We start from the raw sequence: 26,621 nt of genomic DNA on the forward strand, positions 1-26,621 counted from the left end.
AGCTGCTACAGTTGATGCAGAGAACGCAGGGCAGTTCTGCAGGGGTTAAGTTGGGTTGGTTCATCAGTGTGGATCAGACCCTGACCTGTTGCAGCAGAGCCCTTGTGTGTTTCTTCTGCAGTGCACTGCCAGGTACTGGCACCATCTAGGCTTCTCTGATTTGGGCAGTGTTCATACCACATAATCCTTGGCATGATGCTCTCTCCCTGTTGCATGCTATATTAACAAAGATATACTGTGACTTCAGAAGTGTTGTTCAGAGTTAGCTGACTTTGCGATGTTGCCAATCCTTTAAAACATCTTGCACCCAGCTTGCCTTTTCCTGAAACCCTGTAAGGATGTGTGGTTGATACACACAATTAGGTTGATCTGTAACTCTTGCAGCTGTGACAGGACTGAGTGCCAAATGGAGGATGACTTCAGGAGCACTTCTCTAAGGTGCTAAGAGGATCAGTGCTGGCCTTGCTTGTGGGGAAAATGTTTGCAACTTGAGTCTGGAAAGAAATGTGATACGGCTTTTTGCCAATCCACTTTTAGCTAGTGAAGTGGAATTTTAGGGAGGACTCTCTGGAGTCAGCTCTTATCTTTGAGCTGCAGGTTTTTGATGAAGTTGTGCATGTGTTTTGTTTTGTCTGTTCCAAGAGGTGGAAAAAGTACAGTGGCTTTGGCTGTGAAGCCTGCTTGATTTTCAAGTCTGCCGAGTGCTTTTGGTACATAAAATGCATCAGGAGCTAAGTAGCTTTTTAAAAGACAAAGAAGTGAATGTTAAAAAGCAGATGGGCTGCAGAAGGTCCAGTTGTACAAACAATATGATTACTTGGCACACTAGCACATGAGACATGCACCTTTTGCATGCAATCCAAAGCAGCAGCACTGCGTTAGGAGCTCTTACAAACTTTAGCAACTGTTAAGAGAGGAGGAAAAAATACAAGGGTTTTCAAGAATATACAGGTAGCTACAGAACTGTTTTCCCCTGGTTCAGAGCCATAGCAGGTTATAAACAGTGAAGGAGAAAAATCTATAGAGAGTTTGAAGATTATTCTGTCCATTAACCTTCTCAAACACAGCTGTAGTAAAAATGACATGTTGCCAGATTCCTTTACTTTTGTTCTCCTGTTGCAGAGAAGTAGCTGGCTGAAGTTGTGTTGCTGCAGCTTTACAGTCATTATTAAGGTGGTATCCCCCCCTAGTGTAGATACAGCTGTATTGGTATAGAAGTGTTCTTGTCTTCAGAGCTTGTTTCTGACTTTATTGGATAATTTGTAGCTCCCTGTCAAGCTCCATGAAATAAACACAGCTGTTCCAATATAGCAGGGTGTTTTGGAAAAACAAAATTCTTTGAGGTAATAAAGCAGTTAAAATCATCTTGCTCTGAAACATAAATTCCAAATTGAAAAATCTAAACAGAAGAACAAAGTTATATGCAAGTTTCCCCATAGATGGCATTTACTGTGTGTAGTGCAGCTGTGATGACCTTTGCTCAGCTGGTGTTGGTGTTTCTTGTCATCTTCACTAAACAGGATTGTCATCAATTTAAGTGTGCCTGAAGTTTAGCAAAACTTGCTTGCCATTTATTGTCTCGTGAAAAATTTAATTGGAAAATGAGGAAGAGGATTAAGTTACAAATGTATTATTATTGTGGAAAGCTCTGCTGCTACTACATCCAGTGTTTTTTTCATTTTTCTTTTAGAAAAGCATGCTTGCCTTGCGGCAGCTAATGCCTAATCCTCAGAGCTTTATCCAGCAGTGTTTGGAGCAGCCAGCTTCAACCCAAGAAGTGTTTTCAACTTGTACCTCTGCAGTACCAGCTCCTTTGACAGGAGCGGCAACCTCGGCTGTATCAACAACTGTTCTTCCAGTAGTAAAACCCGTGCCTGCCTCTGTAGCACCCTCAGCCCCTCTAGTTGTCACGCCACTCCTTGCCAGCACGTCGGCAGCAGGTTCTCTGCAGGCTGTGAAGGCCATTCCTGCCCCTGCAGCGGTGACAGCATCGCTGGCGCCCGCAGCTCCCGTCCTCACGGCGAGCGCGCTGTCGTCCGGGCTGACCGCTGTCCAACCCAGCAAGCCAGCGCTCGCCTCTGCAGTGCCACTGCCCTCTCTGCAGTCTGCCAAGACGGTGCTGGTCTCTACAGTGGCATCTTCAGCAACAACCCCTCTCCAGCCTCTGAAGCCAGTCGTTGGAACCCCAGTTGGTGTTAAAATCTCGCAGCCCAGCTCTGTCGTGGCACAGTCAGCGGGTGCTCAGCAGGTGGTTAAAGTGAAACAGCTGGTAAGATGGATTCTCTGCTTCTCTGCAACTAACCAGGCTCCTCTATTTTGACTCTTGCCGTTTAGTAAAGAGGATACCAATTTGGACCTCTGGTTTTTTTTCTGTTTTTTTCTTTTAATGTATGAAGCTAGTCTGTCTTGGGTTCATCAGTTATGTCTGTCATAGTTCAGAAAGACTGTGCCTTTGCTGGAAAGGCGAATGTAAAGTCAAGCTGTCAGCTTGGTCTCTTGCAAGATATGTTGACCATTTCACCAAACTGAACATCTATCCTAAGAAACAAGGGGATATGAGCTCTAACCCCCACTACACACAGCCAGGCTAGGTTGGCACCTCGAAGAAAAGGTAGGAAATGCAAATGTCAGAAACAGAAACTGCTGATGGGATACTTACATTAATTGTTCTTGGATGCCCTGTTAGGTCTGTGCCTCAGCCAACCACCAGGGATGCTGATCTGTCTACCCTGGTAGTTCCTGCCCTAGGTACTTTGCAGGCACAGGTGGTTTGATGATGTTCAATGATGTGTTACCTGAAATGTACACACTACCTCAAGGAGCTTTTTTGAGCTGAGTTCTGACCTCCACATTTACTAAGACATGTTAATTATGAAGTCGTCCAAAAGTGAGGGTTTTTTCTATCAGGCCTCATTAGCTAACAAATTCCAGGAGGAATAACTGTCTTATTAAAACAATACCCTCAAAAGTGATGTGTTAACATTTTTCATTCTTGGCACAGGTTAACTTCTTCCTAATGTTAATATTAAATACCAAGAAACGGTGCATCACAGGTATACCCGAAGGAGCAACTTCGTGAAATAAATTATTTTTGGCTTATAGGTGTTTAAGCTACCAAGTAGCATGGTGTCTAGCTGGTCTACCTGTAAGTAATGCTCTCAAGTATTTTGAGAGAATTAGTCTCCCTTTGGCAGATAAAAACTCAATTCTTGCAAAGGAATTCCTTGTAAAGATTATTTTTCTTCAGAAAGTGGGAAAACCATTAAACTTCTTGTGAAACTAGATTTACTATCCACAGGTATAGTAGGATATCTTCTGTGTGAGTTTTCTTTTTACCTTGTATGTTGTGTATACTTGATTTAGTGGTGTTCAGACCCCTAGAATGTTTTGCTTTTTTAGTTTTGTTCCTTTCAAAAGTAGGGTAATGCAAGAATATATAAGGTAGATGTAATGCAAGAATCCTGCATTCTACATAAGAAGTTCATGCTGTGGTAGCTTAAGCAACCATTAGCATGAGCTTTTCACCTTTCCAGGCTTGATTAAAAAGAACAAATCAACTGTATGTGGTGGATGGGGAGTCCTTTTTCTGTCTGGATTTATTTGAAAAAAAAAAGCAAAATACCCTCAACCCCAAGTCTCCAAAGAAGAATTATTAAGCATATGCACTGACAATCTTGGCTAATAATAGCTGAAGTCGAATTGGAAAAGGAGTTGGTACTCATATTGTCTTTGAGGACCAAGTCTGAAATTTCAGCCAGAAGAAAAGGCGAATTTCTTAGGTAGTACAAGGGCAGGAGAACAGTTTGTTGGCTGCACAGCAAGTCTTGTAGTCCAGGGGAAAGGTTGACCATCTGTACAAATAGGCAAGGAAGCTTAGCTCCACACAGGGGAGTCAAAACACTTCTTGAATTTGATATTGGTGAACTCAAGATATGGCTTCTGCCTCTACTCTGCTGCAGTGTAGCAATTTGCTGCATTTGCTTTTCTTTGCTGTGCCTCACATATATTGAATTGTATACAAAACATGTTTTTATCCTCATTTGGGTAGATCCCAGGCACAGTGATTAAAATACTTGCTCTTCTCAGATACAGTTGAAGGACTGAGTTGACTGCTTCACAGCTCAGCCATATCAGGAGCTTGGTGTTTGTTCAGACAACTTATTAGCACAAAGGGCAAGTTAGTAGAAGTGGCTGTATCTCCTACAGTTTTCCTGATGCCTTTTCTTGAAAGAGCAGAGGGTCTATTTTCTCCCATAAGAAAACAAATCTGTACCTGCCCTCTCTAAACAGAAGGGTCCTACTGCCAGCTGAAAAAGGAAGCACAGTGCCAGCTGTGCAAATCTGTCTATACAATGCTGCCAGCAATTTTTTCCCTTTTCAGCCCACAGGGATGTCTGATGCCATACACTCCCTCTGCATGCCCCTTTCTAATTTTGGCCTCTTCTGCTTGAGAGAATTTGAACTTCCATGTGCCAGCTCCATTATAATGTTGGTGGTGCTCAAGAATGCAGCACTGCTGTAGTTTAATATCGAATTTATGACTGGAGTGATGCAACATGAAATGTTTCATTTCTGTAGCATTATTATCAAAATCAGAACTCTGTGTGGACACTGAGGGACCTGTTCTTCAGGGGTGCTGTTGGGATTGATTGCACCCCTGTGCTGTGAGTGTTGCACATTTTGACGGATTTTCTCCTGTGACTTTCTTAACACCACCTAATTTAAGAGTATTGGGTTACAAAGAAGTTTCATCTTGGAAATAAAATTTGTCTTGCTCTAGTATTGCTTTGTCTCTTGTTAAAGCACAATAAATGAAAAATTACATTGCCAGATGATGGCATCCATTGGTGAGAAAGCTACTGTGAGATTACAACTTCATGTAAGGCATAACTAGCTAGGGGTTTATGGTGTAGTCCCCACAGTTACCAGTGAGACACACTGCCTAGAGATTATTCGTGATTGAACCAAGGAGTGAAGTGTTTATGCTGTTGGAACTGCTTGTTCTTAATGACATTTTAGTGTCAAGTTCCTTCAGAGCTGAGCTTTCATGAACATCTTCTCCATTATTTTTTTGGTCCTGGTTATTGGTTTTGCATTCACTTAGTGAGGCTTCCTTCATGAAGCAGCAATACTGCTTGTGTGTGATGATACTGATATTACCTGTGTTGGTAATGCTTCGTTCTGGCATTGGATCCTTGTTGAAATTTCCAGTATTGTTGTTTTCTCCCATTGCAACTCCCAAGGACTTCCAGCTCTTGTTAGTCTAGAGCAAGAATGGAAAACAGAAAATGAGCTCTGCTGCCAACACATCCTTTCTGTTTCTTGGCAATGTAGCCTCCTTGGTTACTGGACTTTCATCCCAGTCTCCTCTTAGACCATTGCTGTAACATTACTGTCTTTGTTCCTTTGTCTGCTGTACCTCAGTCTGGAATGCTTGGTTCCTCCTGTGCTGTTCCAGTGCTTGGCATGCTGAAGATGAATCATCGTTCTTCCTGGTGGTAAGGAGGATCTCTAGGTGTGTGTTAGTGCTAGTGGAGCCTGTGAGTTCAAACTGGTTGGCTCCTCATTGATTACCTGAACTCACAAAAGATGCTGCTAACGTTACTCACAACTTGCAGTTTTTAGAAGCCAGATCTTTCTGAGAGGTCAGACTGAGCTTTGGGGAAAACACATGGAAGTAAACATTAGCATCTGTTCTACTCTATCATGAGAGTGCTACATATGTGAGCCTCATCTCAGTCTGTCCCTCTACTCCTGTAGTTCTTTCTTCCTCTGGATCTTAATGTTAACTGTCTGTCAGATTTTCAGATCCCACTTTAAGATCAGTTACTGTATTACTGCTGCTATTGCCAAGCCTTAGTGTTACTGATACAGAGATAGTTGAGAAGATATCTTGACTCTTTGATACACAAAGTACCTCTTTTTGTGAATGTGTGATGCTTAATGTTGATGGTATTTATTAATAGAGGAGAAGTTAGATGACAGGAGAGAGCCTAACTTCTGAAGTATTGTAAATGTCAATTCTTTACACTTGTGCCGTCTTGCTGTACAAGCACTCTTTAGACTTTTTGAAGTAAGAATAAAAGATAGAGGGGAGAAAAATGGCTTCTTGACCCTGACATTTTCTTTATGTTAGTTTTTTGCTGCTAAAAAAATAGGATTCTGTCTGAAGATGTTGATTTTATCCCTTGGTGAAGCAACATCTTCCTACTGCCTGTAATCAAGAACTTTTTAAAAGATGTATCAAAGCTGAAGCCCACATTCTGCTAGCTAGGAGGCTTAGAAGTGAGATGTTTTTAGGGATGCTGCAATTTTATTACCTTCTTGCATTTTAATAGCTGCTCCTGAAGAGGAAGGATTAGTATTATGGGCTGTGTCTGTAGGTCAGTGTTGTGATGACATCCTGCTGTCTGGTTTTGTTTCTTTGAAGAGCTTCTTTAAACAAAACTATGAACTGCCTTCCTTTTTACCCTTCAGCTGTGTACTGATGTCTTTGTGTAGAGGCTCTGCTTGCTATAGGTGTTGCTATTTAGTACACTTCATGTTCCTGGTAACCTGTGTGTTCAAGTGTACTTTAGCTTAACACCTTGAAACTCAGCGTCACAATTTACAATTGATACTGCAATTCCAAAAACACATCAGTAATTTTATAGTATTCTCTCTAATTCTTAGCAAGTAAGGTATTTCAAGCAAGACTACAGTTGTTTTGCTGCTCTCCCTTTTTAACTAGGTGTTTGTGATATTTATATTTTTGAAATTATTGGCAAGCAGACTCACTCTATAATAGTTTGCCTGCTGAGCAAGACTTACGTAGAGGAAAGCCTTTCAGTGTAGTGGCTTGTGTGATAATTAGTAAAACTTGTCTAATAGAAATATCCGTATAGAATAGGGGTGAGGTGTCTGTTGGAGCTCACTGAATGAGCTTAAAGCTCACTACCACTTGTTGAGATTTCTTGACATGAAGTTAAAATAAAAAAAAGTCTTTCCTGAGCATGCTGTTTGCTTTAAACTGGAAACTAGACAAGTGTACCGGCCCAGTGGCACTTCTAGCTAAATGGAAATGGATACTGTTTACTTCTGCGGTTTTAGCTCTTCTCACTCTTGATATTGGATATTCCACTTGCAGGTAGTCCAGCAACCATCAAGAACCATTGTCAAGCAAGTATCCATGCTCCCACAGCCCCCAGTGCTCACCATACAGACACCTGCTGAGAAGAAGATGCCGCTGCATACACTTGTTCAAACCAACCAGTTTCCTCCAGGTAAGTGCAGGAACCTCTTTCATGGAGAAGGGGGAGGACTGCTGAGGTACAGAAGCAAGTGCACACTTTTGGAATGCAAGAAGGTGGCTGGCTGTCAGGAGCAGCCAGCTCTGTGCATTAAATTGAACATCTTTACTGTCTGGAGCTCTGATGAGAAAATCAGTATCACATCTACTTCTGGCACTTGTTAAGAGCATGTCAGTCAAATATTTGTACTTGTTAAAGTACTATGACTGAGCTCCTTGCAGTGAATTTTCTCTAAGCTGATTTTGAGAGTTGTTTCATGACACCGTTTTTTTTTCTTTCAACAGGTTCAGGTTGATGCACAATAAGAGTTTGTCTCAGCCAGTCAGTTTTCATTAAAACGTTTCCCTGGTCAGCACAGAAGGGAGGGTGTTTGCTGAGAGTATGTGAGACTTTGGGCCATACAGAACTTGTAGAATGTAAGATTCTAGAGTGTCTAGTTTTTGGATGGACCCTAAAACCAGACTGAGTCTGCAGTAACCTGCCCTAGAAGAATGAACTGACTAAAACAGCTGTATTAGCATTTTGCTTCTACTACAGTATGTTCTTTGTTTTGTTTTAGGTTCCATTCTGAAGCAAACTATCTTGCCAAGAAATAAAATTCTGTCATTTCAAGCATCTCCTGTTCAGAAGGTGAAAATGAAAGAGAATGGAGCAGCATCCTTCAGGTAACAATGAACAATATCAAACGTATAGAAAGGAACAAAAAGAAGAGACAAGTATAGAGGTGGGAGCCCACGTAAAAGCAACTTTCTTCAGGAACTTTTTTCTGATGCATGTTTATCACATTATAATACTCATTGGCAATGAGTACCTTAAAACTTCTATGCAGATGTTAATTAGTGTAAGAAAAGTGGCCTGGTGAGGTTGGGTTTTGTGTTTTTCACTGACATGTTCTCCATCCTATTAACACAATTACTAATCTAGTTATCTTGTATTAAAAGTCACTAAACAGGATTAAAGCAGATAGAACCTCTGTTTTTTACATATAGTCTGATAGCATTGAACTGTTACTTGGACTGGCTTGTAACCTGTCTAAAGCTCTGTCTGTGCTGCATTTCAGAATCTTTTATTAGCTCGTCTTACAAGCTTGTTTCTGTGTATACGGGTGAAAGTCTTCGACTGCATCTCTAATCATGGTTTCTAACATATTCCCTAAGCCTTTAGATGGCAAGAGTGCTTAAAGCCTTTAGTTCTGGCAGCTGATTAATTTTTCAAAAGCAGAAATTATTTTTACAGCTATGGAGTGTAATGATGGAACAAACATACAGACTGCCATAAGCATTATTAGTGTTACCACTTCAGGGCAAGTTGACATTGCTCTTCCAAGGTTAAAAAGCAGACATGATGACACCTCTATCTTGTTGACCAGTTGACTTATCATTTCTTGAAAACTGCAGCTTTGAATGCATGGTATAGACAGAGAGCTGCTGCTGTTTGCAGTGACATACAGTATACAGTGAACACTTTAAAACAGTAGTTTCCAGAAGTTGAAATGAAAAGCTCATGTTAAAGCAATACCTCTGATCATCTGCCCCAAGTTCTTATGAAATATACTTTAGAATATAATGTGGGATGTAATTCTGGGTAGTGATGTTCAAAAACAACCCCTTCATCAATATCATAATAAAAAAAACCAAAAAACAAAACAACAAACTCATACACAAAAAAAGGGAAAAATTTTTTCTTCCAAATGGAATATATTAGCTGTCTTAAATCTGAAATCTTGGAAGTCGTTCCTGGAACTGTTAAATTCATAGTGTAGAGAGAAAACTGCTTTTACAGTGTGATTCAGTAGAGATTTCTCTTCTTGCTTTTGGATTGTGATCTTCAAAGCAGCATAAGTCTATGAGAATTTAGATTGGAAATTTCTGTAATCTCTTTTCTTTGAAGAATTTGTGTTTGGATATACCCTTGGTATTTCTTCTATTCGCTGCTGTAATTAAACTTTCTGACCTATGATCCATCAACTGCTGATCAGATGTGAGGCAGAGAGAGGCACCATGGACTGCTTTCAGGTTATGTGATGAAATTTGTTACAAGCAGAGAGTGTGTCTTTCGTGTGTCTTGTAACTGAAGTGATTGTACATGTGCACTAATGTGAGTGTTCTTACTGTGCACTCCCATTGCAGTGTGTCATGGAACCTGTCTCCCTCTGCCATTGTGCGACTAGGCTAGGTTAGGATTTGAGGACATTCTGCTTACTAAGCTGTACTTAATTTGCTGCAATTGGACCTTGTCTGCTCTTTTACAGGCTGGTCTAGGTTGCCTGAGATAAGCAGTAGAAAGAGTGGTAATTTCCTGCCCCCCAAACCAAAAAAAAACAAAACCCACAAAGCATTCCAACCTTCTAGATGTTGTTGCAGCTGTTTCCTGGACATTGCACCATGGCATGTCAAGAGATAGTCTGCTTTCAAAAAATTAAGATTTTTGTAAGCTGATCTACAGGTTTCTGTAAAGTATATGCTAGAGCACTCTGGAAAAAAATAAATTGCGTATTTCCTCTTCAGATACTTGTTTTTAATTTATTCTGTTTAATAGAGTTGTTCTCCAAAGCACATGCAACTTTCTGGCTTGGCTGGAATTGTTCTGGCCTGGGTAGTTGTCAGGGATGATGCACAGAGTTTTGGGTTCTGTGTCTAGTTTTCTCTTTGGCTCCTGGATAAAATGGAGTAAAAATAGGGGGATTCAGAAGACAAGTGCGGTGGTCAGACACCAGAGGGTGCCACAGACTCACTTTTCAGGCAGCAGGCAAAGCCACGGGTGTGAGGAGCATCTGCATTGCTTGGGCTTCTTTGGCAGTGAATATCCAGCATAAATGTCAAACCTGACTTCATGCAGTGTGTAGCTCAGAACTCTTGAGTTCTGTTTTCCACCTTGTCATGGTAAGCCTAAATCTCTGGAGACTTCTAGCAGCTGGGTGAGTTTTTCCTGTTAATTTGAGTCTGACATGATCAAATGCAAAGAGCATTAAAGGAAGTGATGCAGAAAAGGGGCTTTATAGAGAGATTGCTGAAAGTGAAAGCAAGTCAATATTCATCAGAAACACCTTCATGTACACTCTGTAATATTTTAAGTTTATCACCTTATTAGAATGATTTCTACAGCTTACTCAAAGTACATGATACCTTACTTTAAATGATTGAAGTTTGTTTGAACAAAGAAAAAAGAGTAGTAAAAAGTATGAACTTACCATGGCTTCTGAAACTTCTACTAATCTTTAGTGAGCACTTTTCTAAGGAAATACAGTGGTAATTTCTTTGGGTTAAGTAAAATAAGTGCCAACAGTGTTTCCATATATTTTGTCAAAGCTAATGACTTGTTGACTTAATATAAACTTAGTCTCACAGTGAAAAAGTTAGAACTGATCCTGAAGAACAGTACAGGTAGAGATGTCTGCTTGCATATAAAGTCTTTTATGCTTGTACACACTAGAGAGACTATGTGCATGGAAATAATCAGGAAAATGGTAACCTGGTAATGGCAGGTTATAGAGTAATGAAACTTGTCTATGTAGAAAAATGGACAGATGTACATTATAGAAGTTTTTCTGTTCTTTGCTTGAGCATTTTGAGTATATGGCCAGATTAAAAGGAAAAATTATTTCCTGAAACTGTATGCTATGCAGTTGTACCTGGGATGCAAGCATCCTTCCTGGGGATTACATAAACAATTCCACTGGAGTGGAACTCCATCATAAGCATGAGTAGCTTGTGATGTGTGTTCCTGGTGCTGGTTGTGCTGATTTTGTCAGCAGGTCTGTGGCAGTTACTGTGCTTCAGCAGGATTCTTGTCTCTGCCATCAGCAAAGACTTCTCTGTAGTGGTCACTTAGAAGAGGATACTGGAATGTATTTGTGAAGATCAGTTAGCACTCAATTATCATCCTGTGAAGCTTCATTGACACTGCTTGTTCAAAGTTCAAGGTCTCTGTTAGGCTGATAGAGCCTGAGCATACACTTGGAGCTGCTCAGTTGCTGGGTGAGAAGGAGTAGGAGGAGGGAAGCTATTCTGGCACTGTTGGCTTCAGCTTTAAGTTGTAACTGTGGACAGCTAAGTGTTCTGACAATCCTGGGATTTAACACATTTCTCAGCATGATGGATTTGGGGCACAAGCCTGGTTGGGAAACTGTTGTGTCTAGTTAGACATAAAGAACTGGAGCTGGTTTGAGAATCTATTGGTCTCTTTTTTCCTGAACACAGACACTGAACCTGCTAGCAATGAGGGCACACAAATGGAAGGAGGGGTAGCAAAAGGCTGGACTCAAGTCTGGATTCTTTTTCTGGCTGGGTATCTCACTGGAAGTTTGCAGAAGTATCGTGGCATAGAAACATTCTGGAACCCAAAGCAGAAAATACATCTGTAATTGAAGGAAAACACCCTAGCATTTTCTTGTGTCTTTTCAGTACTGTTTAACCTCAACCTCAACTCATGTTCTAATAACTTTAGCTTCTACCTCTAGTCAGTCAGAGGATAGCCTCCAAGAAATACCATTTTGCCTTAGAACGGTAAATTTCTGGCTAACCCCTTGTTCAAAAGTTATTGAGGCCACACAGTGTTTTCTGAAGGTGAACTTTATCAAACCTTGCCAGAGAACACTTTTCAAGAGGATTGTGAATGTTGGTTTTGTTTCCTGTGCTTTCCAAATAAAAAGATGTTCAGATTGAGTGATTTTACTTAACTGTCCTAATACTGCAGATGTCTATTTTGGATTGGTCCTAAATATCTGAAGCCACTATTAGGGCCTTTGTCACACTGTGAAGTAAAATTGCTCTCTCTTGATGATCTGAACTTATTTGATAATAACTTGGATTGTTTCACTGCCAAAGTAGCACAAAAACTTTTTCCATATAAGATTCATTCAGTATTTTAGCTTAAATGATCTCTAAAAAAAAATTAGGCTGAAGCACACAGGCTATTACAGCTAGTCTGAGTGATGTTCACCCTAAATATGCCAGATTTGAGTTTTTATTTTGAACATAGAGTCCAAAGCTGCCACATGAGAATTCAGCTAATGGTGTTAGCAGCTAGAGCTCTGGCATGGTGCTTCAGAAGCAGTGGTATCTTCCCCACTATGTACATAATTATGGTAGGACTGATCCAGAGTATAAGGTCTGGATTGGTTCTAGTATGTAATCAAGGAGTGTTTGTATCCTGTGTTTTAAGGGAACTCGCTACTAAAGAAAACTGAAGATCAGGGCTGTGCTAATGAGCCTGTGCTCTAAACCTCAGTTTGCAAGATATACATCTTGGTTAGAAAATGGGCTTGTTTATAGTCCAATGAATCAACATTCAGCTTTATTCCACACTTGGTTCTACCTGGTGAATTAGTTTTAGGACAAATTTAAGGCTGCGAGAGTGGTGGTGCAGGGTTAGGGGTTGTGGGAACTTTTAATCTGGGTTTAACTCAGTCCTAGGTTTCCAAGCTGGTTCAAATTTTGGTTTCATATAAAGGATTTGCATGCCTAGCAGCTGAGGCATTAGCCAAATTAATGTTTCAGAGGCACTTTGCAGAAGTGTGAGAGCTTTTAGGAGCTCCCTGTCCACACCCACACTAAACATCTGTTGTATATAGGATATGTGAATGTGGCTACTTGTTGATAGTTGAGACCTTTTCTTTGTGTCTGTTCTGAACAAAGCATAAAATCTTGGTCTCCTCTTTTGTAGAGATGAAGATGACCTAAATGATGTGACTTCTATGGCTGGGGTTAATCTCAATGAGGAGAATGCCTGCATTTTGGCAGCAAACTCTGAGCTCATTGGTGCAGTGATTCACTCTTGCACAGATGAACCATTTCTGTCTTCGGAAGCTCTTCAGAATAAGATCTTGAACATAGGTGAGAACAAAGCACACATAGCAGATATGTATGGCTGTAGTGTTTCCTTGCCTGTTTCATCAGCCAGTCTCCAATCTTTGAAGAAGACCTGGAGCTATTGCCATCTCAATTCATGTGTTTCTACCAAACAATATTGAGTTTTCACTTCCCGTTCTAGAAAACACCTGCATTTTAAAGGTGTTTTTACACAGAAACAGTCTGAAGAACAACCAGAAAAAAGAAACTGATGCCACTTCAGCTTGTGAGAAGTGAGCAACTTCCTTACTCTTAAACCTAATGCAACACTTAACAACCATTAAGGTGCCAGTGTCAAAACCCTTAAATGTGCTTTTCTGTCTCAGCAGCTTCTGACTTGATGCATTACACTGACTTCCCTAACAGTTTTTGCATTCTTCAGCTTGTTCAGGTATATGTACTCTATTGATTAACATTAGGAAGAAATTTTAAACTTCCAGTGCACACAGCACATTTGTATATGACTCCCTCCATGGAAAAAAAGTTTTGTTAATTTTATACAAAAGAGATGTTGAAGCTGTTTGTCTGTATAGTGAATACTACTGTGGAATGTGTATTGAATGCCTGTGTTACAGGAAGTTTCTAGTGTAGATATCATTTCAGCTGTTAGCTTTTGAGCAAAAAATATTGTGTTGCTTAGCAATGCTGTATTATGCCAGAGCAGGGAGTATGCATTCATGTAGCAGCACACTGGCTGGTCCCACTGCTGTCGACAGCAAACTCTATGCACGTTGCTCAGTTTCTTGCTTGTGCCCTCTGCCCAGTACTTGCTGTACTGGAACACTGAGTTTTACAACTGAGCATCCAGGAAAAAGCCTGAATGTGCAGTCACAATTCTGTCACAGTGGTTTAACCACATGTTCACTAAGTCTTTCTGTTTCCACACACAACTGGTTCTTAGTCCAGAGTGAGCAGCTAGCCTGTGACAAGCACATAAACTGCAAGTGCTACCTGTGACCTTGGTGCTCCTGCCCAGGTCAGCCAGATGTCATCTCAAGCTGTATGGGGCATAGTAAATGCTGTGTTATTAGTGGCAAAGGGAAAATACACATCAGACCTGGTGCCTAGAAGATGTTCTCAAAATTCAGTAGAAGATTAATCAATCATTTGTGGGAAGTGCAAAATAAGGGAAAATAAAAATTTTATGAATTTTATAAGGGAAAATAAAGAGCTCTGCAAAACCAGAGAGTATTTCTAGAATAATTTGCTGGTTGTGGGTGTAAAGACAGTGTGTTGAAAGATGGAAAGCAGAAGCCTGGCTGTTTCATAGCTAGAATGGTAGTTGTTCCGAATTAATAATAATAATAACAACAACAGTAATAATAATAGCAATAAAAATAATTAATAAATTATAAGTGCTTCCTGTTCGCGAGGAAAGGGATGCTGCCAGGGAGTAGAGGAATTCAGAAAGTTAACAGTCTGCTTTTGAACCACCACCTTTGGATTAAGAAATGTGTGTGTGTGAGTAAGGAGATCTTGAGGTTTGGGGGGATTTTATTTTGTCTTTAAGTTGGTGTTTCTGATAGTCTAGTGAGAAGCTGCAGGGGAAGTATTGGAAGGTGCTTGAGCAAAATGAGCTTTGCACTCAGTTAAGTTACAGGTCAGTGCTTACTGATCAAACAGGGGAATGCTTTGATTGTATCTGGGAAAACATTCTAGGTCGTCCCTGCCTTGTGAGATTGTCATTCATTTTCAGTTACAGCAGCGAAAGCAAATGAAATAGGTGATTAGTTTTTTTACAGTGTGCTGTTTATCCATTCTTAACACTTCGCTTGGCAGTAAATTCTGAAATGGGTTTTGAAGGCGCGCTGTATATTGCATCATAAAGTGTTACAGCTGCTGTAAATGCAGTGTAGGGCAAGGAAAAGTGCTACTGACAGGTACAACGTATGAGGCATGTGGAACTGCTGCCTGCTGTGCCTACCAGGGAAAAGCTGCTGCCGCCCAGGTGTCTCGATGGAGCCGCGCTGAGTGATGGATGGTGTCAGCCCCGGGAAGGCTTCTCCGTCGGCAGCCTGCAGCCGTGGGAAGGTCACAGAGGTGATGCCCAGCTCTGGGTGCAGGGCCAGCACAGCCTTGCCTGGAGCTGTCACCAGCCTCGGTCTCAGCTGCTGAGACGCAGAGAATCGGCGGCAGCCCAAGAGGAAAGGTTGGAGGTGGTGGCAGGATGGCCCCGGCCGGACTGGAATCTGCGCTGTCCGAGCGGCTGCCGTGGGTTGGCTGGGTCCGTCTGCCCCGTGTCGGTCAGTCAAGGCAGTTTGGAGGGTCTCGTGTGCCTGGAGCGTGCTGCAAAACCCATTCCTGCTCGTCAAATAAATGTCATGAGTTGTTAACAAGCACGGTGTCAAGCAGGGCAAAATGTAATTCTGTATTTTTTTAATTACTGGAATTAACAGAATATGGCACTAATTTCTACAGCTAACGCTTCTCCCCCTCCCTGAACATGAAGCTTGATTTGTGTTCTTATTAACTTTGTCCTATAAATGACCTTGCAAGGAGAGTGGTTCTGGAGGCTAAGTGAAACAATGTCTATATTTTCTGAAGCTCCAGGCTAAGTTTTATTAATGTAATGTCTAAGATCTTTGAAGTTGTGGCTTTACCAGGAAAATCATAATCTCCAAACCTTTATTCATAATGGGTATGACTTCCAGGGGGAACAGAATACCTGCTGTGCTAATTATTTCAATTATCAGCTACTACTAAAACATGTAATGGATTTTCTCTGCTTCCACAGGTAAAAGGCATGACATTATGGAACTTAACTCTGATGTTGTGAACTTGATCTCCCACGCTACACAGGAGAGATTACGAGGGCTCCTGGAAAAACTAACTGTAATTGCTCAGCACAGAGTATCAACCCACAAGGTAAAGGAAATCATTAGCAAGTTTTGCACAAAGTTTCCTGCTTCACAGCCTTGAAGGTAAACCTCTTCTAAGTGTGGGCACATCACAGGCAACATTTGCGTTCTCAGTATCTACCAAAGGCTGGTTTTAGATGTGTCTAGCCCAGCGTATAACTGTTCCATTTGACTTGTTGGACAGGTGCTCTTAAAACCCAACATAAGAATTAATGCATGTGCTTCTCTTCCATTGCAGTGGTGGCTGTTACACAAAGTCTCTTACATCGTAAATGGAAAGCTAACTTGGAATGCTCTTGATGGTGGGTTGACTTAGGGGCTTGTGTTTTCCTTATGCATTTACTGTTGGTGGAATTGCAGTCAGTATTGGCTCAGTAAAAAGCCTTTAGAAACTGAATTGATTATTTTACTTTTAGAAAGTGCTTCATGAAGGCAGAAGCCCTTTTCATCTTAAGATTTCTTTTTTCATCTTAAGTTTTTATAGCTTCATTCAGTATAAAGTATATTGTGTACAAGTGAGCTAGTATCCCTTAAGATACTTGTATGAGGCAAATGAGAAGTGATAATTTACAAGCCAAATCAGCTCTTTCTTTTTTCTTTTGTCATTGAATAGCAAGATGCTAATCCTTCTTTCAGTGTGAAGCTGGTTTAGAAAAAAAGAGAGGAACAAATGTATCTGTCAACTCTGTGTCCTAGTTGTTCAGGTTTGAGTTTTTTTACAAGAACTTTATACTTAATGAAATTTAACAAGAGCAACCAACTGATGGAATAGGAGTTGTTTTTGTACTGAACACTTTTTATGGGATTTTCAGCACTAGAGCACCAATAGTAAAGAGGCACAACTATTTGGAAACTTCTGACAATTTACAGTGTTATCTGGAGCAGTTGAAATATTCTGTTCCTTGCTGGAAGAAGATGTAATAGAAAAGAAAATCAATACAGAACAAGTGCAGAGTTTTGTATGAAAAAGCTTCAGAAATCTGCACATGTTGTATGTTGTTTTCTCCAAACTGGGAGATACAACTGAGCTTGTCAACAAAAGTGAGGAGGAAGCTGAAGTTCTGAGTAACCAGTGGAACTTGCAGACACCAAGAACAGAAGGAAATTGTTTTGGACAGTAGGCTGGATAGGGCTAGTTTCTTTCTCATTGAACTAAAGCAATAGAAAAACACATAGGTTTTTGTCTGATTGAATTGCCAGAAGCAATGATAAGATTATAAGATTGCAATAAGATGGCTTTCTTTTCCTCTTTTCTCAAAAGCAAAACAAACAAACAAAAAAAATCAAAAGTAATGGGCACGGTAATCTTAGAGGCACAGATACTCTCTTTTGTTAGGAAGATGTTATTACGCTACAGAGGAGTGTCCTACAGGATTACCTTTGTGAGTAATGTTATTGTGAGAGATGCTGACAGGCTTTTAGAAATCTTGAGTTCAAGAAGAGAACACTGCAGGGTGCTGGAGTTCCATTATGTATAATATGGGTACTTACACAGCTCTGTATTCCATCTGGTTACCCCTTATTCTCTCTTCCCTCATGGCTTTTGACTGTGTAGGTACCCCTGTCCAATGTGGGCTACATCTAGGTCAGATAAATTCTCAGAGCCTTCTCAGGAGGTTTGGGTGGTTGCTCCATAAGGCTTTGTACTGGCCTATCTTCCTTACAAAGAGACCATAGTAGGGGTAGGTGTGGTGAAACCAAAGTAACTGTCCTTAGGGTAGGAGTTGGTGTAAAAAGGCCAGTAATTCATGGGATCATGCTCAGGAAACTCTTCTTCCCAGTTTGCTCAGCTCATGACTAGCAGCTTTGATCTGATAGATAGCCTGGCAGAGAGAGTGAATTGGCAGGGTAAAAGCTTCGTGCTGTGCCATCATCTAGACTTGTCAACTTTTATCCTTTTTTTGCTAAATTTAAGTTATAATTAGAAGTCACTGACTTAATGGGGATAAAACTATGATGGTGGTCTCTTTATGTGAAGTAGGAATAGGCTTTCAGATGGTTGGGAGCTGCTCTCTGTGACGCAGCTCTTGTTGTAGTGCTCGTATAGAGTCTTTGGAAGACCATAAAGGGAAAGGATTTTTATGTGGATTCATCCCAGCATGCAACAGCTGCCGTGCTCCTGTGGTTGGAGCCTCTGAGCTCATGGCTCTGAGAAGCATGGTGTGGTGCTGAGCTGTAAATGATGCTCCATGAAAACATTTTCCCTTCATGCAGTAACACTGAAACACCACAACACTAAACTGCATTTTCTGTAGGACCATAGAATGTGGGTGTTGATGCTTCATCATAACAGCACGGGCTAGAAGTCATGAACAGGGGTACAATGTAATGTTTTCTGTCTCAGCAGTTCCCTTCTAAATGGCCACAGAGAAGTTTATTGAGTGGGACAAAATATAACTGCAGGTGTTCCTCTTTTAAAAATTCCTGAAATAAGCTGTCTTAAAACAGGTGATGAGCTGAAATACTGTTATGGATGCACCTATTTCTTGTCCCATATAAGCTCGTGGTAGTGCATTGGGGAGTTTCTGTTTGAGAGACTTACATTGCTGGTTGATATAGGGTCATGGATTTGTCTTAAAGTGTGTAAATATATGGCTATTCCAAACCAAAACACTTCTAAACTTTGGAAAAAATAATCTTCTAGTACTACAGCTTTCTTCTTTGTCCTTTTAAAAGGATTGTGGCATGGTGGTGGATTATTATAAACTGCTGCTTCAAAACAAGTTGTACTGATGTACTGAGAGTGACTCAGAAATAGTGCATGCTTTGTGGGGAGTGGTTGAAAAAAACTTGAGCAGTGACAGAAGAGTGGGGGGAAAGGTTTGTTGGACTTCTTTGCAGAGACACAGGCGCTGCTGGGGAATGTCTCTGGTTGCAGCATATGGTGTGTTTTGAGCCCACAGTTGGTAAGATGTGACAATGAAGTGGCTTATTGAAAAGGACCAAACATAGTACCAGAAAAGGGATTGATTTCATGCTCTGACTCAGTCATGAAAATTCACATTAGGAGACAACAGTGCTCCAAAAGAGAACTTTTTCCTTCTTTCTTTTCATAGTGCACAACAGGGTGTGAGAAGAAGAGTCTGAGTGTAGTATCCTTGAAAACTAAAAATTGAGTAACTGAAGTCACTGATAGTCCATATCACTGCCTTCATAACCTTGCCTAATATACAGCTGTAAAATATCCTGTGCTTCTTTTAGAATAGTTGTATATCAGAGTTGTTTCATTACAATGTGAGATTGGGGTAAGATAGAACAAAGAGTTGCTGAAAGTACACAGTGTGTTTGGCTGATAAAAGCCCCAGGATAAATTTCTCTGGGGGGGAAAGAAAAAGTTCACAAAGTAACAGAGAAAGAAGACAACTGTAGGATGTGCAGTTAAAAGTGGTACAAAGAGGGGGCACAGGCATGCCTCATCTAGAACGGGCTCCATGTCTTGCGTTGCCTAAATGCCCTCTGGCCAACACATGGCTCAAGAAGCCTGTAATTGGAAGAGCAGAATAGTAAAACCAAGCTTTTCCTTGCCAGTTGACCATGTTTTGGATCTTTCCTTTCTCTGCCTTTCTGAGCTAAAGTAAATGTCAATTCAGGCTTTCCAGTGGGGGCAAAATAGAATGTAAAATAAACTACTGATTGCTATTCTTTAGACCAAAAGGAGCTCAGTCATATTTCAATGCCTGTGTGTGTCCAGTGATTGTTGGAGTAATACTAATCACCAGTATTCACTGGCCCAGCTTTGTACAGGTGTCCGGACCAGATGACTTCCCTAGGTTATCTTTCAACATAAACTATCCTGGGACTTGGAAAGCTTTCACTCTGGCAAAAATGTGTATTCTTAAAGCTATACTAAACCATATATAATATATTTCACCTTCTTAACCCCTGAGATTCATTATAACTGGTTCTAAACCACCCTCCAATACAAAAACCATCTTTTTGGATATACCAGGTGATGCTTGTTTCAACTGCTGCATTAAACAGCTGAAACTAGAACACAGAGCACTGGAAAGTTAAAATGTCCAATTCTATTTTTTTTCTCTTCAAAGGAGAAAAGATATTATGCCCTGCTGCTTTACAATTACTTTTTTTTTCCTAACATGTTTACATGTTTACTGGATAAAAAGTTGGTGGTTTAAAACAAAATTTCAGTCCTTAGTCTAAGATTAGGGAAAACTTCTGTTGCTATAGTTGGTATAGACTAGATGTTGTTAAAGTCTCTTGTTCAAAAACCTCTTACTAGTCACACATACCTGGAAACATGCTTCAGTGGAGAGGAGGTGTGTAAATGACTACCTACCACCTTAAGTCTTTCTAAAACAGCCCACACATTTCAGCTTTGAAAAACAGTGTTGTTATTTTCAGATTGTTCCCATTAGGTTTACTAAATCCTAGTTGTCTATAACAAACTTCTGTTTTTAGGGAAGTGATAAATACATTGTGTGTAGTGACACCAGAGCACAACTGAGATTTCTGGAGAAGCTCGATCACCTAGAAAAACAGAGAAAAGATGAAGAGGAACGTGAAATGTTACTTCGAGCAGCCAAGGTAAGACTCTAGGTTTCCAAGGAAATAGTCATGTCCTCTAGGTTGTTGACCATCTTCAGGTTTCTCCTACTTCTGCTTTAAATATAGTGACCATTAACCCCGTCACTGAAAATCTATAATGTTTAGGATGATTGAGGCTATACAGAAAATGTTCTAACCTATTCACATTTTCTAAATCAAGTTCACTAGATTTCTTTGAAATGTGTCATGGGGTAAACTCCTCTTTTGAGATTATTCCTACTGGTCAAAATGAAGTAAAAATCTGTCTTTCCTGTATCTCTTTTTGCCTCCGAAACAGAAGCCTGATGAGATCTACCACTCTTGCAAGTGTATTTGTTTTCTGTAGTCAAGTTCCGAGGGCTAGCCTTGGAGCTGGTTACTCCAGCATCCATGAGCCCCTGATGGAGCGGTTGCTAGTACAGAGTTTCTTCTCTCTTCCTTACCCTTAAGAAGAGGAGGAAAAAAAACAACTACAGCAGTAGATGTTGCCTCATCAGCTGTGACTTTACCATCTTCTGTTGATTCTTTTATTTTGGTTTTGTTTCAAGCCGAATTATGGTGTCACTTGGGTGGAAGCCTAATCCAGAGTTGAACAAACTGTTGTCTTTGTATGAATACAACTCCTTTTCTTTCCTCTACTTCCTGTCCTTTTTAAGTGTCTGCTGCTGACATGAACAACATCATGCCTAGACTGGACCTGACTGACAGTGTTAGCATCATTTTCAGCTTAATCTTGCCTCTGGCTAGAGCAGAGGCAGCCGGCCCAGATGAGGAGGGGTGCGCACGTATGTGCATGGAGGGGGATGGAAGCCAGTCTGGATTGAGGCATTCACCCCTGGAGCTAAATCTTTCAGTCACCAGAGAAAACTGTCATGTATTAAATATTTAACAGATAGGATGGTGTTTGGACGCCAGTAATTTCTGTTCAATCTTTTTCCTCTTCCTTTGGTAGAGCCGTTCCAATAAAGAAGATCCAGAGCAACTGCGGTTAAAGCAGAAAGCAAAAGAGGTAGGACTTTCCAGTTACCATGCTTGCCTTTGTGTGTTGAGAGAAGGTTGGCAGCCCTGTCCTGGCAATTAGGTCAGGGTTTATTTTGCTGCTGCATACCATTTGCAGAGGCCTTGGGGAAGGACAGGAACTGCCACAGGCAAGGGCAGTGCTTCAAATGAGGTCAATGAATTATGAGCTCTCTTTTTTTAACATTTTATTTTTGCAGTTTCAGTCCTGTCTCGAAGCAGTCCTTTGTAAACTGCAGCAGTGCACTTGGTAGGAATATAATGTGGAATTAAAAAAAAAAAAAAAAAAAAAAAAAAGAAACTTTGAGATTTAGCATCTGGGACCGTACAATAGGCTACATTTTTCCAGGGTAATTGTTCGTTTTGTAAATCTGATACTGCTTATAATTCTTTGGCTGGGAGGCGGTACTGGGATTTAGTTTTAAATGGAAAACGCCTCTGGCTTTTAATTTTCTGGGCCCAGCAGTTTTCTGTTCTGGAATGGAGCCCTTGTTTCACACAGTTCATGTTTAGCTGCAGGGGTTTTAGTTTATAGCTTAGACTGGTTAAGCTTTTACTCCCAGAGGCCTCTGCATAGCAACTGTAGAAATCAACAAATAAGTTCATTTATGTCTGCAGCCTCCTCTCAGTAGCTGACTTTTTACATTTCCCAATATCCATTTCCTGACTTTTCTAGCCTGAGAGAAAAAAGCTCCACTAATTGGAGCTTATTTTAATTGAGCCTTAATATTGGATCTCACTGGAGTTGCCCCCAGAGCTACTGGGAACAGAATGAAATGAAAGTACCTAAGGTTGAAGATGTGTGTGCGTGTGTATGTGTGTGTGAAATTTTTCACTTGACCTACAGATTCTTGTCCCTGCTGAATAAATCATCAAGCCTGTTCACATTTCTGATTAAGGATCTGACAGCAGACGATAATAAAGACAATTGAGGTGTGAGACGTGTGATACAGAGCTGAAGAAATTGGTTTCTATAGTTACTTGACTGATTTCATGCAATTTTTAAGGATCTTTGTACTAAATGAGAGTGATTTTCTGAGCAACCTTTTTCTTTAACTGTGCCTCTTGAACTATGAAATTTGTTGTTGCTTAACATTGCTGCACTTGGCTCCTAGGTGCCAGCAGCAGCAGCAGCAGGTTATTTATGAATGCTTTAAAGGCCCTTATTGTTTGGATTAATGTAGGGGCCCAGGCAAAACAAATGAAAATCCAGTAAAATAGTATTTGAATCAATGCTCTGGATTTGCACCATAGTAGACAAAATTTGTAAAATGAGAGAGAAGAAACTTGCTTTACTATCTATCTTTTAATTCTTTGTTTTTGCCTACAACTCTTTAGTCATTCCTGCAATCTCTGAGTACAAAGTTGCCCTAAAGCCCTTCCCAGTTTGCCCTCTAGTGCCACCAAGATCAACAATCAGTGAATGATGCTAATCTGTCTTGTTTTGTAGGTGACTTTACCTCTGCATCATCTGATTGTTTCTAGATGTACTTTCTTTTAATAAAGACTGCAAAGTAATTCATTTATGCAGCTTCTTTTCTCCTGTTTTCTGAACAAAATGTGTAAGATCATGAAAAATATTCTGTGGTTTGCATATTTAGAACACAAAGAAGATTAAGTTAGATTAATTGGTATTTTTCATGAGATCTCTTTTAAAAAGTGGCATCGTGATATACAAAAAAAAAGGAGCCAACAGAGCAAGAGAAGGCATCTAAGTTTAGTGCTTGGTGTTCTAATATGTCTTGAATTCCCCTCCTTCAGTGCATCTCATCTTGTGCCAGACTAACACAACCTGCATCACTCTTTGTCCTGCGTGTTTCTCCATGCTGTACTGCTCCCAGTCTCCAACTGCTCCACCAAAAGAAGACAAGGCAGATGTGCCTCTTGGGGCAACATGGATCTTTGTGTTGGTATTCACTTGCCCTCTGTCCTGCTGCTTTGTTCTCCGGAGAATGAAGCAGCCAGAAGCCTCTCCAAGCTTCACATGGAGAATGGGAATGCCCACCTTCTGTGCTTTTTCATCTGAGACCATCTCAGGATTGAGTGGAAATGAGAGCAAATGCAGCTGGAAAAAATTAGCACTTCATTCACAGTTTGGAGAAAACTGCACACATTTGCATTGAAAAAATGTGAGCATGAATAGGACTGGAGTAAAAGCAAAATAAAAATCAACAAATATCTCAAGACTAAAACCAGTAACACAGAAGCATGGTGTACAGTGGGATGAAGGCTTGAAATGGCTTACCCTTCTCTGTCTGTATTGTCATGTTGTGGTTATAGTCTGCTGCTGAGGAGCCAAATGTGGAAACTTTGATACCCCTCTCAGCTGAAATCAGATCCTTTCCAGGTCACTCCAGTTGAGCATCTGCTGGAAAGCCTGATCTGATTGTCTGCTTTTAGTTCTTTAAGAATTAATATGGACCTGCCTTCTTCAAAGCTGTCTTTTATATGTTGATGGTGACCCCCTGGGAGAAGGGAGAGAGTGTGGAGTGATGTCACTGTAGCATGTTCTTAAGCAAAGTTTCCCAAAATACAGGGTGTACATCCTGACAAGGAATACTTATAAATCCAGGATGTGCTGTCATCCAGTAGCTGGAAGCAACATCTTAACATTGCTGGAAGTACATCCAGAGAGTCTGCAGTGGATTCTTTTATCCAAAAGGCTATACATAATTGCTGTGACCTTTTCATCCTTTTTGCATGACCTATTGCCTCAAACTTCCCCTATGCCAAGTCATTTACTTTCCTTATTCTTAGACTATGTAGCTTGCCATGAGTTAAGTCTGTATTTATTTCCCTCTTTCACCTGTTTCAGCAGATTTTAATACCTATGGAAAGTGCACATTCCTTCTGAGACAGCTGCAAGGCTTGCCCCAGGCTGCTGCTTTGTGCACTCAAGAATTTTGTCCTTGTTCTCCTCATGGACCAGCTCTTTGTGCAGTGGCGTTCCTGCAGTCTGGGTAAATCACCCCTGTTTTTCATTCTGCCTTACCTGCCTCTTCAGACTGAGAGGATGCAGTCCTGTCATTGTCCCTGATGTTTGCACTATTAAACCATAACTTTTTTTTAGGTGGTTTCTGCTATTTCCTGTTCTGCTTTGTACAGTGCTTCCAGTTACAAAGAAAATGTTCAGTCAATGTGATTCTTGTTGCTGTATTTATAGTTTATCTGTGGCGTCATCCCCTTTCCTGAAATGAGCTTTCCTAAATTGAGTAGTTGTAGGATACTGTGCAAGCCAGCCATATGAACCGTGCATCCCAGAAGACCTGTAAAAATGTCAGTATTAAACAGTGTGTACTATAATTCTAAATAGAATCGTTCAGCTTGGAAAAGACTTCTATGATCATTGAGCCCAAGTGTTAACCCAGCACTGCCAAGTCTTGGACCATCACTAGACCATGTCCCTAAGTGCCATATCTAAGTGTTTTTTAAATCCCTCCAAGAATGGTGACTCAATTACTTCTTAGGACAGCCTGTTCAAACGCTTGACAACCCTTTTGGTGAAGGAATTTTTCCCAGTTTCTTTGTACTTCTGTCCAGCCTCTTAGAAAGTGAGTATGTTTTTGTAGTATGGCTTCAGAAAGTGTAAGGAGCCTGGGCAAACCTTTCAGAATGTAGCTGGCCAAGATGCTTGCTTGGGGTTGAGCAGGTGAAAAGGTATTTTACTGAGACCATCTTTGCTTATTTCCATGGTAGCCACCTGTATCCCTGCTCTTACCTTGTGTCACCTTGTGGTGCATAAAGGGAAGCAGCTGCATCCTGTGCAAGCGCCCCAGGGACAGCAGCTTTGCCTGCCCCATTGCTTGTTCTCTCAGCTGCTCTCTTTATCTGTGTCTTGGCTTGCAAAGCAGGATGTAACTAGCAGTGTGTGTTCTATCGCCATCTGTTGAAGCCAGGTGGGGCAGTGTTCTTTATCTTATCCACCAAGGAGGTATCTTCTGTTAATGGGCCATTGAGTCCCACTGCATGGCTGATAAAATTTCATCATTCCATTGTGAGATGCTCCACCCAGGGGGAGGAGCCAAGCATTTCTACCTAGATAAAATTGTGAGATTAGGAACATCAGAGCAACCTTTTTCCACTGGATTCCAGAAGAAAACCAGACCCTTCTGCATCATCACTGGACTTTTAGAGGAAAACTGCACCTTCTGCAGGAGCAAGCAGTGCTTCAACTGAACCACATCTGTCACTCCGGGAGGATGGCAGCCACCGTTTAATCAGACTGCTACCAACACCCTGACTGATGGGGTGTCAGGTTGTATTCTGATTCTGTCACTATTCCCTTGTTTTGTTTTTTTTATTTTTTCCTAGTAAAAGTTACTCCCATTCCTGTATCTTTGCATGAGAGCCCCTTAATTTGAAAATTGTAATAGTTTGGAGGGAGCGGGTTTACATTGTTCGTTTCAAGAGAGGTTCTTGCCTTTCATAAGAAACACGTATCTTTCAAACCAAGACAACTTGTGACTGCACAGATCTTCCCACTCCCTTGTTCCTTGCCTGCTTGATGCAGTCATGCAATTTTTGACACAGATACAAGTTGGCAGTAGATGAGATGCTGAGAAAATTGAATACCTTTAGTATCAACTGACTGGGAGCAAAATGGCAAACCCTAGGGTTTCTGTAGAGATAGGACAACCCCTATAGAAAACATCAAACAAAGAGCCAGCATGATTCAAGTGTGTTCTGTCTTAGGTAGTAATGACTGAATTTTAGTTGTTCTGTAGTATCTTTTCAACAGTTACCATCTTTCTTTCCTGTCTCACATGACCTTCTAACTCCCTTGTTTCCTCTCACATTCTCAGGAAACAAGTTACTATAACTTGATTCTTTGCTGCTTGCCCTACCGCCTCCTACTCACATTTTCAAGCTGTTTTTTTTCTTTTTCCTTTTGTGCTGCTTCTCTGTCTAGTCTTCTGGATCCGATGGTTCAAATTGTTTAAGACTACTCTTGTGGCAGGGCAGAAGTCAACCATAACCTCTCAAAAAAGCATACAGCAAAACAAGGCTTCATTGTGATCAGTTGGCTTTTCTTATGAGCCTTCACTGTCATCCTAAGAACCTCT

General features: G+C 40.8%; 1 protein-coding gene across 1 annotated transcript in view; it reads left to right on the plus strand.

Annotated features, from left to right (window-relative positions):
* The window catches only part of TAF4B (TATA-box binding protein associated factor 4b), a 72,102-nt gene that overhangs the window by 27,062 nt on the left and 18,419 nt on the right, over positions 1 to 26,621 (plus strand). Inside the window, exons 7-13 of the mRNA XM_062501286.1 lie at positions 1,691 to 2,269; positions 7,127 to 7,262; positions 7,849 to 7,954; positions 12,954 to 13,123; positions 15,873 to 16,003; positions 20,416 to 20,541; positions 21,494 to 21,550. Of these exons, the coding sequence (XP_062357270.1) occupies positions 1,691 to 2,269; positions 7,127 to 7,262; positions 7,849 to 7,954; positions 12,954 to 13,123; positions 15,873 to 16,003; positions 20,416 to 20,541; positions 21,494 to 21,550 (1,305 nt within the window). The remainder of the gene's footprint in view (positions 1 to 1,690; positions 2,270 to 7,126; positions 7,263 to 7,848; positions 7,955 to 12,953; positions 13,124 to 15,872; positions 16,004 to 20,415; positions 20,542 to 21,493; positions 21,551 to 26,621) is intronic.

This window comes from Cinclus cinclus, chromosome 1 (genome assembly GCF_963662255.1).
Source record: "Cinclus cinclus chromosome 1, bCinCin1.1, whole genome shotgun sequence".
NCBI classification, from domain to species: Eukaryota; Metazoa; Chordata; class Aves; order Passeriformes; family Cinclidae; genus Cinclus; species Cinclus cinclus.